We start from the raw sequence: 12947 nt of genomic DNA, 5'->3' as shown, positions 1-12947 counted from the left end.
AACAACAAACTAAAAAGTGCATGTGATATTAACTACGCTCATATTTATAATTCCAAACAATCAGTAAGCGACAGGTGCTAGGAAACGCTGTTTTGTACTCATTTATTGACGAGTCGGCTGCGGTGCTTCTCTGCCGCTCACTGCACAGAACAGACGCCGAGAGAGGTGACACTTCTCCGGGAAAGTCAGACCTAGTGCTCGCGGGACAGCACTGGCGACATCTTCCAACTGAACCATAGCTAAGGTTTATCCCAAAAAGTCGCTAGGTTTGTTAGTATGAATATTCTATGGAAAAAAGCCGCTAAAAGGGTCTGAAGTTGCTAAATCTAGTGCTAAAGTCGCACTCGTGTGTGTGTGTGTGTGTGCGTGTGTGTGTGTGAGAGACGCGTGAGCTGATGGCAGGGGGCGGTGGATATTTGTGGCGGTCAATGTGGATATTGTGGATGAGTTCTTCTGTGTCATCACGTTCTATTAGTTCTACAGCTTCAGTTTCGGAACTTTCACGCTTAGTAACACATACAGCTGTTCCCTCACCACAGTGCAACAGTGAAAAGAGACCCCTTTTCAAACAATATACACATTCCGAACGTTGTTTAAGCGAAATTCAAAAATTCATATCATAACAAAAATAAACACCGGTATTCGGTATGAACCGGTATACTGCCCAGCACTAGTCGGTACCAGACAAGACTTGCTGTTAACAGGTTTTGGGTATCGGCAGCTCTGCCGACAAGTTGTTCTGTTATTAGACAAAACAGATATTTTCTGACAGGATCTGGCGTCCGGGGCTGGATCTTAATTATCTGGCGTGGCGTCTCGATCTAACATGTTCATGTTGTGCGTTCATGTGATTGTTTTCACGCAAGGCATATCAACAGTACAGTGTCTTTGACAAATGAGTCAAAAGTGCAAGAACTCTGGTTTATTTTAACCTAAAAGCATTATTGCATACAGTATGACTGTAAATCTGTAGAAGACAATTCAATTCACAATTGTAAATCATTAAATTACATCAGATTTATATATATATATATATATATATATTTGAAGCCCAGACTAAATGTTAACTAGTGTTTAAGATTACCAGACTAAATGTTAACTTCTACCACTCAGTCTGTGTCCTCCACTATTTTTCAGGTGCATTTTGTCCATATAAATATTTTATTCACTACTGGTCAATTTATCGATTATTAATTAATCAATAATCAAATTTGTTGCCGATTATTTTTATTATCGATTATTTCAGCACACTGTTTAATGGTCCATACTTGAGGGATCAGGACTTTGCAATTAATTACATTTTAATTCAAACTTCAGATATTGCATTCTTTAACATCAATGTGAATGGAAAGTGTCAATCATCTCCTAAAATAATATGGAGAACCGCACCCGAATGCCCTGAATTCAACATCTCACAGCACCATCCACAACCAAAGACCTCAATTTCTCTCCATAACCTCCATCGAGTCCATCACACTTAATCCAAATCAAATCAACCCGGTCTATGCAGTGAAAGACTATCTGTACGATCAGAGCACAGGGAGTTATGCATGGACACAAACGGCTCTCAAAACTCAAGGAGCTTCCCTACACAGACGGCATGTTTGAGCATCACACACAATGCTGTCTGTCAAGGTGGGAAGCTCACTAAGATTTGAGACACAGCCAATGTTAGACGTGGATCTCAACCTTACACATCAGGTCACCTGCAGAATGACTAAAGAGTAGATTTACATACCATAAACACCGTGGTATTCTTTAAAATACCATGTATATATCATAATATATTAATCAGCATGTGGTAAACATACAGTACCATGGTATATATCGGAGTACCACAGTACTAATACACCATTAATGTACCACGGTACCAGTATCAGCCCATGTGCCATATCGATATGTACAATACTGTAAAACACAATGATGTCCACTAAGTCAAAGAACACACCAAGATGTTTATTCCACCAAATAACCAGTTTAAACCAGCGAGTGTTTACTGAGGTGTATTACAGCAACAAACCAGCGTTACCCTCCCCCACAACCCACCTTAAAACATCAGCGGGTAAACTGCTGTTTACTCACCCTCTTAGAAGACACAGAGCAGGTTTAGAAAAGCTCTGGCGTCTTCACACTGAGCTCAGCAGTATGTTGTATTCGTCTTGTTCTCCAGTTGAAGACACAAGCTCTGCGCTCACTGTGTGCTTCCGTCCACTGGCAGGCCTTGAGCTGCGGAGTGCGGACACTTGCGTACTACGTCACTGAGTCTCTGCGTGGACGTGACGTGTGCAGTTTCTGCGTTTTGCCCGACGTCGCGTTGCTTATTATTGAGAAGAATCGCTTATAGTTAGGCTTTCTTTTACTGTTACATCACAGAAACAAATGTGTTCACCAACAACAGAACGGAATGACACAGTATATCAAGATTTTAACTTCAAAAACCAACAAGACTCCAAGAGTGAATGGGGTATTTTAATTACATTACTTACAATAAGACAATTGTTTTGTATTACGAATTATCTGAAATAAGTATGCAAACGAGACTATCTAATTAAATATGGGCTAATTTAAATACATTTTAGATATATATATATATATACACACACACACACACACACATTTTTTTTTACATTTTTTTTTATTTTTACTTTATATAACACGTTCAGCCTTGTGTATCAGCAAGGTCTTATAGAATTTATTCACATGTGTTAGAAAAATGATAAGCATAAGGTAAAATTTAAATATGGGCATCGACACAAATTGGTAAAAATTACAATTATACTTATTTTGGGTGTATGCTTTTTAATATCTCAAACTCTTGCATCCAAATACTTATTGTTATGCTTTTAAAATTGTGCATTTAATCAACAGCTCATGTTTAGTATGATGATGCCATATGACGATGCATGAACTTTTCTGCGTTTCTGCTATATCACCTTTTGACAAAAGGTCAAGGGCAAAAGGGTTACAAAAGAGCAAGATTATTATTTCTTTAGTGAGTAAGTGCTGATTACAATAATTTAGTAATTCATTTGACAAAATGAAAACATACGAGGGATCTTTTTGAAACTTTTTAACTAGATATAACATTTCCAGAATGCATCATGTAATGGCATCATAAGAATATACTGTACTGGACAGTGGTGAAATCACACCTCACATCTATTGAGTGAGATTAGTGGAGGCCTGGTGGGGAGTTTGGACACACTGATTGGTCGCCCACTGACCTGTCAAACCTTTGCTCTAATCCAATTGAGTTCTTATGGCTGGACTCTAAGAATAGGACTAATTAAGCCAAAACACAGCAGCAACAGCATTTCAATGGAGGATATTCCCAGAAAATAACGGTGTAGCCGGTGATATTGATAATTATACAAGTAGTGTATTTGTCAGTATGTAAGAGCGAGGCACAGAGCAAGATGCTTGAGAGGATTTATGCTGAGCTGAAGATATCCGGAGGACAACTCTGCGTATATCGAACGTAGAAAGGTAAACGTGCTTTACAACTTATCCTTGAACTTTACATAGTCAATGTCTTAAAACACAGAGATGTGGGAAGCATTATTCTTCAATATATAAGACCTTTAGAATGGCATGGCCATTAGTAAAAAAAATAAATTTATATTTATTTTCCCTTAGCAAACATTTTTAAACCTACTGTACATAGATCCAGTTATGCCATTAATGACAGGCGCTGTAATGAAGTTTACAGTGTTTTGCCTATTCATACATGGTGTTCATAATATCCTCTGCATTAAAAATAGTATTACATATGACTCTTTTCAACATATAAGGGTTTTGTTGTAATAGAAAGACCAGTGACTCAAGGATAGTGACAGTCATGAGGGACAAAAGTCATGATAATCCACTATAGAGTTAACAGGGACATTTTGCTGCATAAATGCAAATATAAATATATTCAAATCACTATATACGTATATTGAATTTATGTAGTAGAATAAAATGCTTTAAAGTAATCTTGAAAATATTTCGATGGAACCTTTGCAAGCCAGGTTGAGGGTTAATTACTCCAGCACAAGATGAACCGATCAACCTTTCTTTGAGACTGCGTGCAACTGGAAAAACCTACTGCCCCATTCATTCTTGTGGAGGAAATTGTAACATATAAAACAGCATTCCAGTTCAATGAAAGCTTCATCTTAATTTTGCTCTTTTATGGTGTTTTGACTTTAGAATCCACCAGGCTTGAATGCAACTGTGTGAAAACGAGACTGACATGAAGCACAGAAAATGTGTAGTGTTTAGTTCTGTTAGTTAGGCTCTTACGTGCTATGCAAGGTAGTTCCCCCATTTAACAGGTAATTAAAGAGGTAATTAATTAAAGAGGTGTGCTGGAGACTGTACTTTAGCTAATTATAGCTTGCCAATCTACGCAAATGCATTCATTTACTCACCTTCATGTCGTTCCAAACATGTAAGACTTTGTTTCTTCTGTGAGACACAAAAAGAAGATACTTAGAAAAAAAACATCTCTCTTTTTTTTTTGTCAATACATGGAGTTCAGTGTTGTTTTAGACCCCATTGACTGTTTGACAATTCTTTAAAATATCTTCTTTTGTGTCAGCTACTCAAATAAGTCGAGACTTTAGAAAACCTAAACCATGGATTTCTGCATAAAATGGTCATAAAATTGGATCTGATCTTCAAGTAAGCCACAACAATACAAATATAGTCTGCTTAAACAAGTAAAACACAATAATATGTGAACAAACAGTGTAACATTTACGGTGCGGGGAGGAAAGAAATTGTGAATCCCTAGGCTAATGACGTCTCAAAAAGTTAAAAGAATAGTTCACTCAAAAAAATCTAAATTTGCTACAATTGTGCTCAACCTCAGGCCATGTAAGATGTTGATAAGTTTGTGTCTCAGCAATGGATGCTCTGCAGTGAATGGGTGTCGTCATAATGAGAGTCCAAACAGCTGATAAAAACATCACAATAATCCACAAGTAATCCACAGCACTCCAGTCCATCAGTTAATGTCTTGTGAAGTGAAAAGCTGAAACAAATCCATCAAGACGTTTTTAACTTCAAAATGTTGCTTCCGGACAATATACGAGTCCACAATAATGTTGCTTTCTCCAGTGAAAAAGCTGTTTTGTCTGAATCAGGAGAGAAATCTGCACAGATCAAGCACCGTTTACAAGCCAAAACAGCTCTAAACAAATATGAAGGTGCATGGATTTTGATGTGAGAAACAACAGGAGATGGACTTTTTCACTGTTATTATGGATTATGGATTTAAACACCTTTATAATGGATTGCTTTCTTACAAACACGCAGCTTTTGGCTTCACAAGATGTTAGCTGATGGACTGGAGTGCTGTGGATTACTTGTGGATTATTGTGATGTTTTTATCAGCTGTTTGGACTCTCATTCTGACGGCACCCATTCACTGCAGAGCATCCATTGCTGAGACACTGATGCAATGCTGCATTTCTCCAAATCTGATGAAGAAACAAACTCATCTACATCTTGGATGGCCAGAGTACATTTTCAGCAAAATCTTATTTTTCGGTGAAGCTATGAAGTCCAAAGGTTCACATAATTTTTCATGCAACTGTGTGATGTGCGTGTCTTGTGGCTGACAGAATGAGCACATTTGTGACGCTGGCGGAGGTGCTGGAGTCACGGGGAGCTCCTCTGGAGGAGGACGAGGTCTGGGCTCTCCTCCTCGGTGCTGCAGAAACCTTGATCTCCATCTCCAGTAAAGGTAGAGAGATCTTTCAACTCTTTTCATGCACTTATCCTTGATTGCCAACATAATCTGTCACCATTTCATCTCCCTCCCTTCATCCAGATCCTGGTAACATGTGCTGTGTCATCAGTCCCGGCTCCATGCTCCTTTCTGCAGTCGGCAGTATTGCCTTCAAGAGCTGCGGACGAGCTGAGGACATGAGCTCATTCGCTTCCCCGGAAATGTCACAGAGCAACCCTTCCTTCAGAAGACAGGCCACGGAGAAGGTAAGCTGACCTCCAATTATTGTAGACAGTTTTCAGCCTGACCTTCCCGCTGAAGGTTGAGAGAAGCAGTGGTGAGTGTCTTAAAAAGATAAGCTTTCCAAACGTGGTTTATGGCAAATCAAGACAAAATGTAGCATTTATTTGCTCTGATTTTAGATGGTGGTTTACTCACTAGGCATGACTCTCTATTGGACAGTAGATTATCATCTTCCACAAAATCAGGTGAGTTCCTCTTCAATTAACTGTATGTTTTCTTTACAAAAAAAAAACATCTTCACGGTCAAAAATGATTGCAATACAAAAATATGAAAATATAGAGCAATTTTTTGGGGTACAATCTCCAGATCAGCCAGAATTAGGTATTTGATAATGTCTAAATATAAAAATAACTACGAAAATAAATTATTTGATCATTGGATTGCAAATATAAATTGAAAATATTTTTTCCCCCAATATTTGTATTATGTTTTGTAGACATAAATGCTGCATAATTTAGAGGTGAACAGTGTTATTTTATTATCACTGAGATACTGTTACAGTTTTATTAATATTTTGAAACAGTGTTTATATTTCGCATTTTTGTCTCCATTTTCCATTAATTTTGCTTTTAGTAATTTTTCTTGTATTTTAGTCATTTTATGTTTTTATATATATATATAAAAAAAACTATATATATATATTTTTTTTTAATTTATTTATTTATTTTTTTTTATTCATTTTATTTCAGTTTTAGTTATTTAGTTAAATAGTACATCAGTTTAAGTGAAAATGAGAAATGTTGCTTTGGCTACTAGCTGAAAAAAAAAGTTTAGGTATTTTTGTATTTTATTTTATTATATTTTAATGTTTATGTTATTAGTCACAAGAATGGAGTGACAGAGGGTTAAAGTCAACATCAAATAAAATTGAACACTTTTTGTTCCTTATTGGATGATAAGAATCCCCCTTAAAGTTTTTTTAAACAAATTAAATCAGCATTTACATTTGTCAGTGGTCAAAACCAGCTAAGCCTACAGTTAGTGCACCTTTAACAAGTGTAAATTGAAGACTTATTGCACCTCGTCTCCCGACAGCCCATCCGGCTCAGCGACAGCCTGAACAGTCTTTTACTGAGCATGTGCGAGGATGTGGCTCACAAACGGGTGAACCTGCTGACAGTGCTGGAGACATGTGAACAACACCATAAGACCACCGTCCTGCCCCGGCCACAGAAAGCCATCAGACAGATGGCAGAGGATGTTCTGCAGGTAACTGGGAGCTGGGTGGTTAGTCATTTTACCATATGTGACCCTGGACCACAAAACCAGTCTTAAGTGTCAATTTTTCGAAATTGAGATTTATACATCATCTGAAAGCTGAATAAATAAGGTACGTAAATTTGTTATCATAGGACAATATTTGGCTGAGATACAACTATTTGAAAATCTAGAATCTGAGGTTGCAAAAAAAATCTAAATATTGAGAAAATCGCCTTTAAAGTTGTCCAAATGAAGTTCTTAGCAATGCATATTACTAATCAAAAATGAAGTTCTGATATATTTACGGTAGGAAATTTACTAAATATCTTCATGGAACATGATCTTTACTTAATATCCTAATGATTTTTGGCATAAAAGAAAAATCTATCATTTTGACCCATACAGTGTATTTTTTGGCTATTGCTACAAATATACCCCAGCGACTTAAAACTGCTTTTGTGCTCCAGGGTCACATTTGGTAACACTTAATTGTGGTTTAAAAAAAAAAAAAAACATTACCAGCACTGAAACTAATACAACAATCTCTCACTGTAGGTTCACTAAAAGACTCAGTTCTGTGTATCTTACATATTTTAGTGTTTGTAATAGTCAGCTACACTGAAAATAAACTGGTGTAGGATTTATTTTCAAACAGTTTTCAGTCAGAAATTGCCAGTAAACTTCATAAATAAGTGCAAAGAAATGGTGTTAAATAAGTGCTTTTGAGTATTTTTTTTGCGTATAAATTTAGATAATAATAGTTTTTATAAATACATTTAAAATAATTTTTTTAAGTTCTTGATAATACAGTGAATTAAATTATCTTAGTATAGAATAATTGTTTTTTTTTTCCAAATGAAAATTAATTAATTTGTTTGTTTGTTTGTTATTTCATTCAATCAACATTAAATAGTCATTACTGTCTATTTTGGATAATCCAGTGAATCTAGTAATTCATCTAATTTATTTATTTTTTTATTTGGAACTTCATGAACGCAAACATTATTTAACACAATAATTACACTTAACACACTGCATTAAACATTTAGTAGAAAGACTGAAATAGTATAATTTTCTTGTAAAACATACTCCAGTAATCTTTGTTTTATTCACAACTTTTAAACAACATTGTAAATGTTCAAACTTTCAACACTTTAGGCAGTTTTCACCTTGAATATGGATCTGACATATTTACTTAAAGGGGACATCGGATGCAAAATTCACTTTTACATGGTGCATGGTTTGCATATAAATGTGTCTTAGCAGTGTGTGCAACCAGCCTACAATGACAAAAATCCATTCACTCCCTTTTTAAAATCCCCAATAAACCTAAACAGTCACAATTATCAAGCCGTTTTGATTTTCTGAGCAGTATGATGTCACACTGCTCAAGCCCCGCCCACGGTAGCATGCTAGCATATCTCCGCCCTCATCAGTTTTCTCGGCGCTCGAGCAGCTGTAGCAACAACAAGGTCTCGTGAGCAATGCAGGTGTTTTGTAGTTTGATGTAAAAGTGAACATAGCACAACTACAACATTAGCTCATTAACATTTAAAGAGACATGCACCGAAACGGGTCACTGTGAACAGAGCTGTTCTTGACAAGTTGTTTTACACGACCATTGAGGAATTCTAACCAAAGTATGTTACAGACATTTCATGAAGACCTTAAAGAATCACACCAACTTGTGGAAAATGGGCATCCTATGTCCACTTTAACAGCAACAGAGTATTATTTTTGTTTTCTAGGCTGAAAGAAACCCAAATGATTCTGCTCATCTTACAGACCGAAGCCAGATGGTTAGAGAAAGACTTCGAGGTATGTTTCTCAAAATTCATTTTTTGATCGACTGAATTTTTAAGAATAACCTCACAAAGTGGCATTACTCTTAAAATAAAGATCCATGAAATACATTGTAGTTTAACCCTCTTGGTCTGCATTAGGTGCGTCCCGTCAGAACTCTGTCTGGCCATTTAAAGGGAACAGCACACCGTCACCAGCAGACTTCAGCAGGTCAGCAGCTCTCAACTCATCCCTTCAACATCAGGCATGCCTGCATATGTTAAGAATCAACATCCACAAGTCCTTTTACTTACTTGGATTGTGAAAAGTGGGAGATCGGGATGGTGGTTGGAGGGGAGGAGTCAAATAATGATCTTTAAAAAAGCATCATATGACCCCTTTAATATATAATGTTTAGTATTTCTAATTGTCATATTGATGACTAATTTGGTCAGTGTGAAGGATGCTTTTGTTTATAATTTATAGTATTTTTTTCTCTTTTTCAGATAATGAATTTTTCTTTCTTGACAATGACACAAAAATATCCAAAGTTGCTCCTGGCGCCTGGAAAAAAGTGCCCTCTGCCACATTTGTGCTTCATTTCCGCATCAGATATTTTGTGAATGACGTCTCTGTTCTTCTGTAAGTCTCTTCCTTTCCCTCATTTAATGGTGTGTTTCTATCTGTCACTGTTGTCTAACTTTGCCCTTCATGGCGGCAGACACAAGCTGACCCGTCATCAGTACTATCTCCAGCTGAGACGGGACATTCTGGACGATCGTCTTCCCTGTAATGAGGAGACCTGCTTGTTTCTTGGTGCCTTGGCTCTTCAAGCCGAGTTTGGGGACAGTATGCCTGAGGTATCACTGAGATATATCATTATAGTGAATAAGATTTTAGTTTTATATTTTCTGTTTTCTTTTAATTAAGGTCAGGTTGTATGTTTTTGTCTTTTTTTATTAATTTGTAATTTTTTAAATTTTAATTATATTTTTTGCTTTTTTATATATCTTTATAGTTTTTATTTGTTTTAGTTTTAAGTTTTAGCTAATTTAGTCCATCAGCTTAAACTAAATGAAATTAAGAACTGTTGCCTTGGCAACTAGCTGAAATAAAATAAGTTTTCAATTTTTAATATTTTATAATATTTTATAATACTTTAATATTTTATAAAATATATATATTTTTTATTTATATAATTTGATTTGTATTTTTTATGTAATATATATTTCTGATTTTGATGAATAATTTTGTCAGTGTGTCAGCTGAGTTTGTTTACAATTTTATTATATATATATTTTTTATTTTTTCAGATAATGAAAATGTTTTTTAAACGTTATTATTGTATATTATGTTAAAGTATTTTGTATCAGTTTCTGATTTTTTGATTTCTGATTTTAGTTAACAATATTAACCAAAAATGACATGATGGCATTTCTATGATTTATTCTCAGTGTTACAGTCATAAATACGTGTGTGCTTTAGTCTCTATATCTGTGCAGTGATGTCACACCTTTAAATGGTGCCAGAGAAGATAAAAATAAATAATATTACGTCTTCAGGAAGCATTGAGAACGTATCAGGTCAAATTTCTATGAAGCAGATGCTAGATGGTTATGTAATGAACTAATTTAATGTAACATGTATGAGTGTATACTTGGGTTGGAAAGACTAAAACACTGTTTTCTGTGTCTTCTGCAGGTCTGGGGGAAGAACTACTATCAGCCTGAGCATTACGTTTCCAAGAGTGTTTTGCAGAAAATGGCAATGCCTTGCCTGAAACAAGAGTTGCTACGGTTACACGCCAACAATGCAAACATGAGTGCAGAGGAGGCCGAGCTCGAGTTTCTCAAGGTTACATTCACTTCTGTGTTTACTGACAGCACACACAGTATGTCATTAAATGCCATCATCATTTCATTTTACTTTTTCATATGAAGTATGTAGGGCAGGCCGGTGTTAGCTGTTACACATTTTACTCTAGTGAACATTTCTATTCAACATTTAACCCTAAGAATCCTCATTATTACAAAGGGGCATGTTGTCACATAATATGGGGCAAGTTGTCACAATGGAACCAGCCATTAAACAGCCTATTAGGCTTTTCAATTCAGTTAAAACGGGAAAGCATTTATGAAACAATAAAACTGCAAGAGGTAACATACAGCAACATTAAACATGATAAAATGTGAAAACATGACATAAAAAAGTACTTCATCTTGAGAGTACAGTTTAACTTTTGAGTTTAAATCTACTTTTCTAAGTGTATATCATTGTGGTTTTATTGTGTTCACTTGTGTTATCTAACAGCTACAGCAAAAAGAGGACAAAATTCATACAAAAATAATAATAATAATTTGATAGAGTTTAAAGCTAGAGAAAACACACTTTTGCATAATTAGACATTTGACTCAAAAACCTCATGAGATGTTGTAACAAGTTTCCTAGGTGAGAACTAGCTTTTATTTAACTTTTTAAAGTACTTTTTATTTTTACATTATCTATTTTAAATTAACTTTTAATAATTGTATATTTTTGTAATATATATATATATATATATATATATATTACAAAAATATACAATTAATAAAAGTTTAACTAAAGTTCTAAAATTTTAATTTAAAAAAAAAAAAAAAAGGGAAAATGGAAAAATAAAAAGTACTTTAAAAATTAATAAAAGCTAGTTTAGTTTAGTACATTTAGTTTAACTTGACATACTAAAATAACTAAAACTGAAATATGTAGAAAATAAATAAGTAAATATATATATATACTTATTTTCTACATATTTCCGTTTTAGTTTTAGTTATTTTAGTATGTCAAGTTAAACTAAATTTAAATAAGACATGTTGCCTTGGCAACTAACTGAAATGAAATATGCTTACATTTTTTTTATTTTAAGATCTTACTTTCAAATAACAATTTGGAGTCAATGAAGGCAGTTCTTGATATTTGAACTTCTAATGCAATGAATTTCAGACATTTTTAAGTGTGACTTAAGTGTCCAAATTATTTTTGGGGCCACATTTTTGAGTGAAAATAAAGAATGAGAAGGATGGAAAATGTGACAGCTGCATTTGTTCATGCTGCATGTGACAAACTGCTTTTCATCTTGACATCTTGCATTTATTCAAACCCATAATGACTGTACGGGCTGCAGGCCAGATATTTTTACAGACTCCATTAGGTCTGAACAGCTTTTCTGGATGCGATGATGGCTGGTGGGTGTCCTGCATCACATAATCTGTCCAAATGACTTGGCAGCGCTGCCTAACTCCTCCACAGAGCATCCAGCAGCTTCCGGAGTACGGCGTGCTGTTTCACCGCGCGGCCCGTGAGAAGAAGCCCGTGTTCGGAGAGCTGCTGCTGGGAGTGTGTGCCAAAGGAGTCATTGTGTATGAAGTTATTAATAACTCCCAAACCGCAAGCCTTAGATTCCACTGGAGAGAGACGACCAATATCACCTCAGCTGTGAGTCAACAAACACCGTATCATTTAGGAAGATTTTTGGTATTTTTGTTACGATACAACAGCAAAAATGTTAAAACACTTCCCCCTGTCCAAGATTAATGTGCGCACTGTGAGAAAGCTATTCCTAGGTTGATTTTTCCTTGAATAGTATAAGAAGTATACAGTATAAACAGTTTGATTACATCATACTCATTTTTGTCCAAATTTATTATGTTATTTAAAAAAATATAATTCATAAAAACAATGACTTAAATACACGTCTTCTATGAGGAAAATGTTTTCCACTAAATTCAAATTAATTTTGATATTTCTTCTAGGGTTTTAAAGTCCTAAAATGAAGACTGTAAAATATAGATAGACAGACAGACAGACAGACAGATAGACAGGTAGGTAGATAGATAGATAGATAGATAGATAGATAGATAGATAGACAGACAGACAGACAGGCAGACAGACAGACAGACAGACAGACAG

General features: G+C 35.2%; 2 protein-coding genes across 4 annotated transcripts in view; one reads left to right on the top strand and one right to left on the bottom strand.

The window, feature by feature from the left end:
* Positions 1–2255, bottom strand: part of LOC107709004 (mitogen-activated protein kinase 8-like) — a 17855-nt gene extending 15600 nt beyond the window's left edge. For all 3 annotated transcript variants that reach the window (XM_016513400.1, XM_016513399.1, XM_016513401.1), the window contains exon 1: positions 2083–2255. The gene's annotated coding sequence lies outside the window, so the exon portion shown is untranslated. The remainder of the gene's footprint in view (positions 1–2082) is intronic.
* A 1027-nt stretch (positions 2256–3282) lies between these two features.
* frmpd2 (FERM and PDZ domain containing 2) overlaps positions 3283–12947 on the top strand; it is a 23618-nt gene continuing 13953 nt past the window's right edge. Inside the window, exons 1-11 of the mRNA XM_016513260.1 lie at positions 3283–3486; positions 5610–5731; positions 5819–5982; positions 6139–6204; positions 7056–7229; positions 8969–9038; positions 9164–9271; positions 9509–9644; positions 9724–9862; positions 10704–10856; positions 12288–12473. Coding sequence (XP_016368746.1) covers positions 5611–5731; positions 5819–5982; positions 6139–6204; positions 7056–7229; positions 8969–9038; positions 9164–9271; positions 9509–9644; positions 9724–9862; positions 10704–10856; positions 12288–12473 — 1317 coding nt within the window. The 5' untranslated portion in view covers positions 3283–3486; position 5610. The remainder of the gene's footprint in view (positions 3487–5609; positions 5732–5818; positions 5983–6138; positions 6205–7055; positions 7230–8968; positions 9039–9163; positions 9272–9508; positions 9645–9723; positions 9863–10703; positions 10857–12287; positions 12474–12947) is intronic.

This window comes from Sinocyclocheilus rhinocerous, unplaced genomic scaffold (genome assembly GCF_001515625.1).
Source record: "Sinocyclocheilus rhinocerous isolate Xijiao unplaced genomic scaffold, SAMN03320098_v1.1 scaffold24, whole genome shotgun sequence".
NCBI lineage: Eukaryota > Metazoa > Chordata > Actinopteri > Cypriniformes > Cyprinidae > Sinocyclocheilus > Sinocyclocheilus rhinocerous.
The sequence above is the reverse complement of the archived record's forward strand: the minus strand, read 5'-3'. Positions and strand labels throughout refer to the sequence as shown.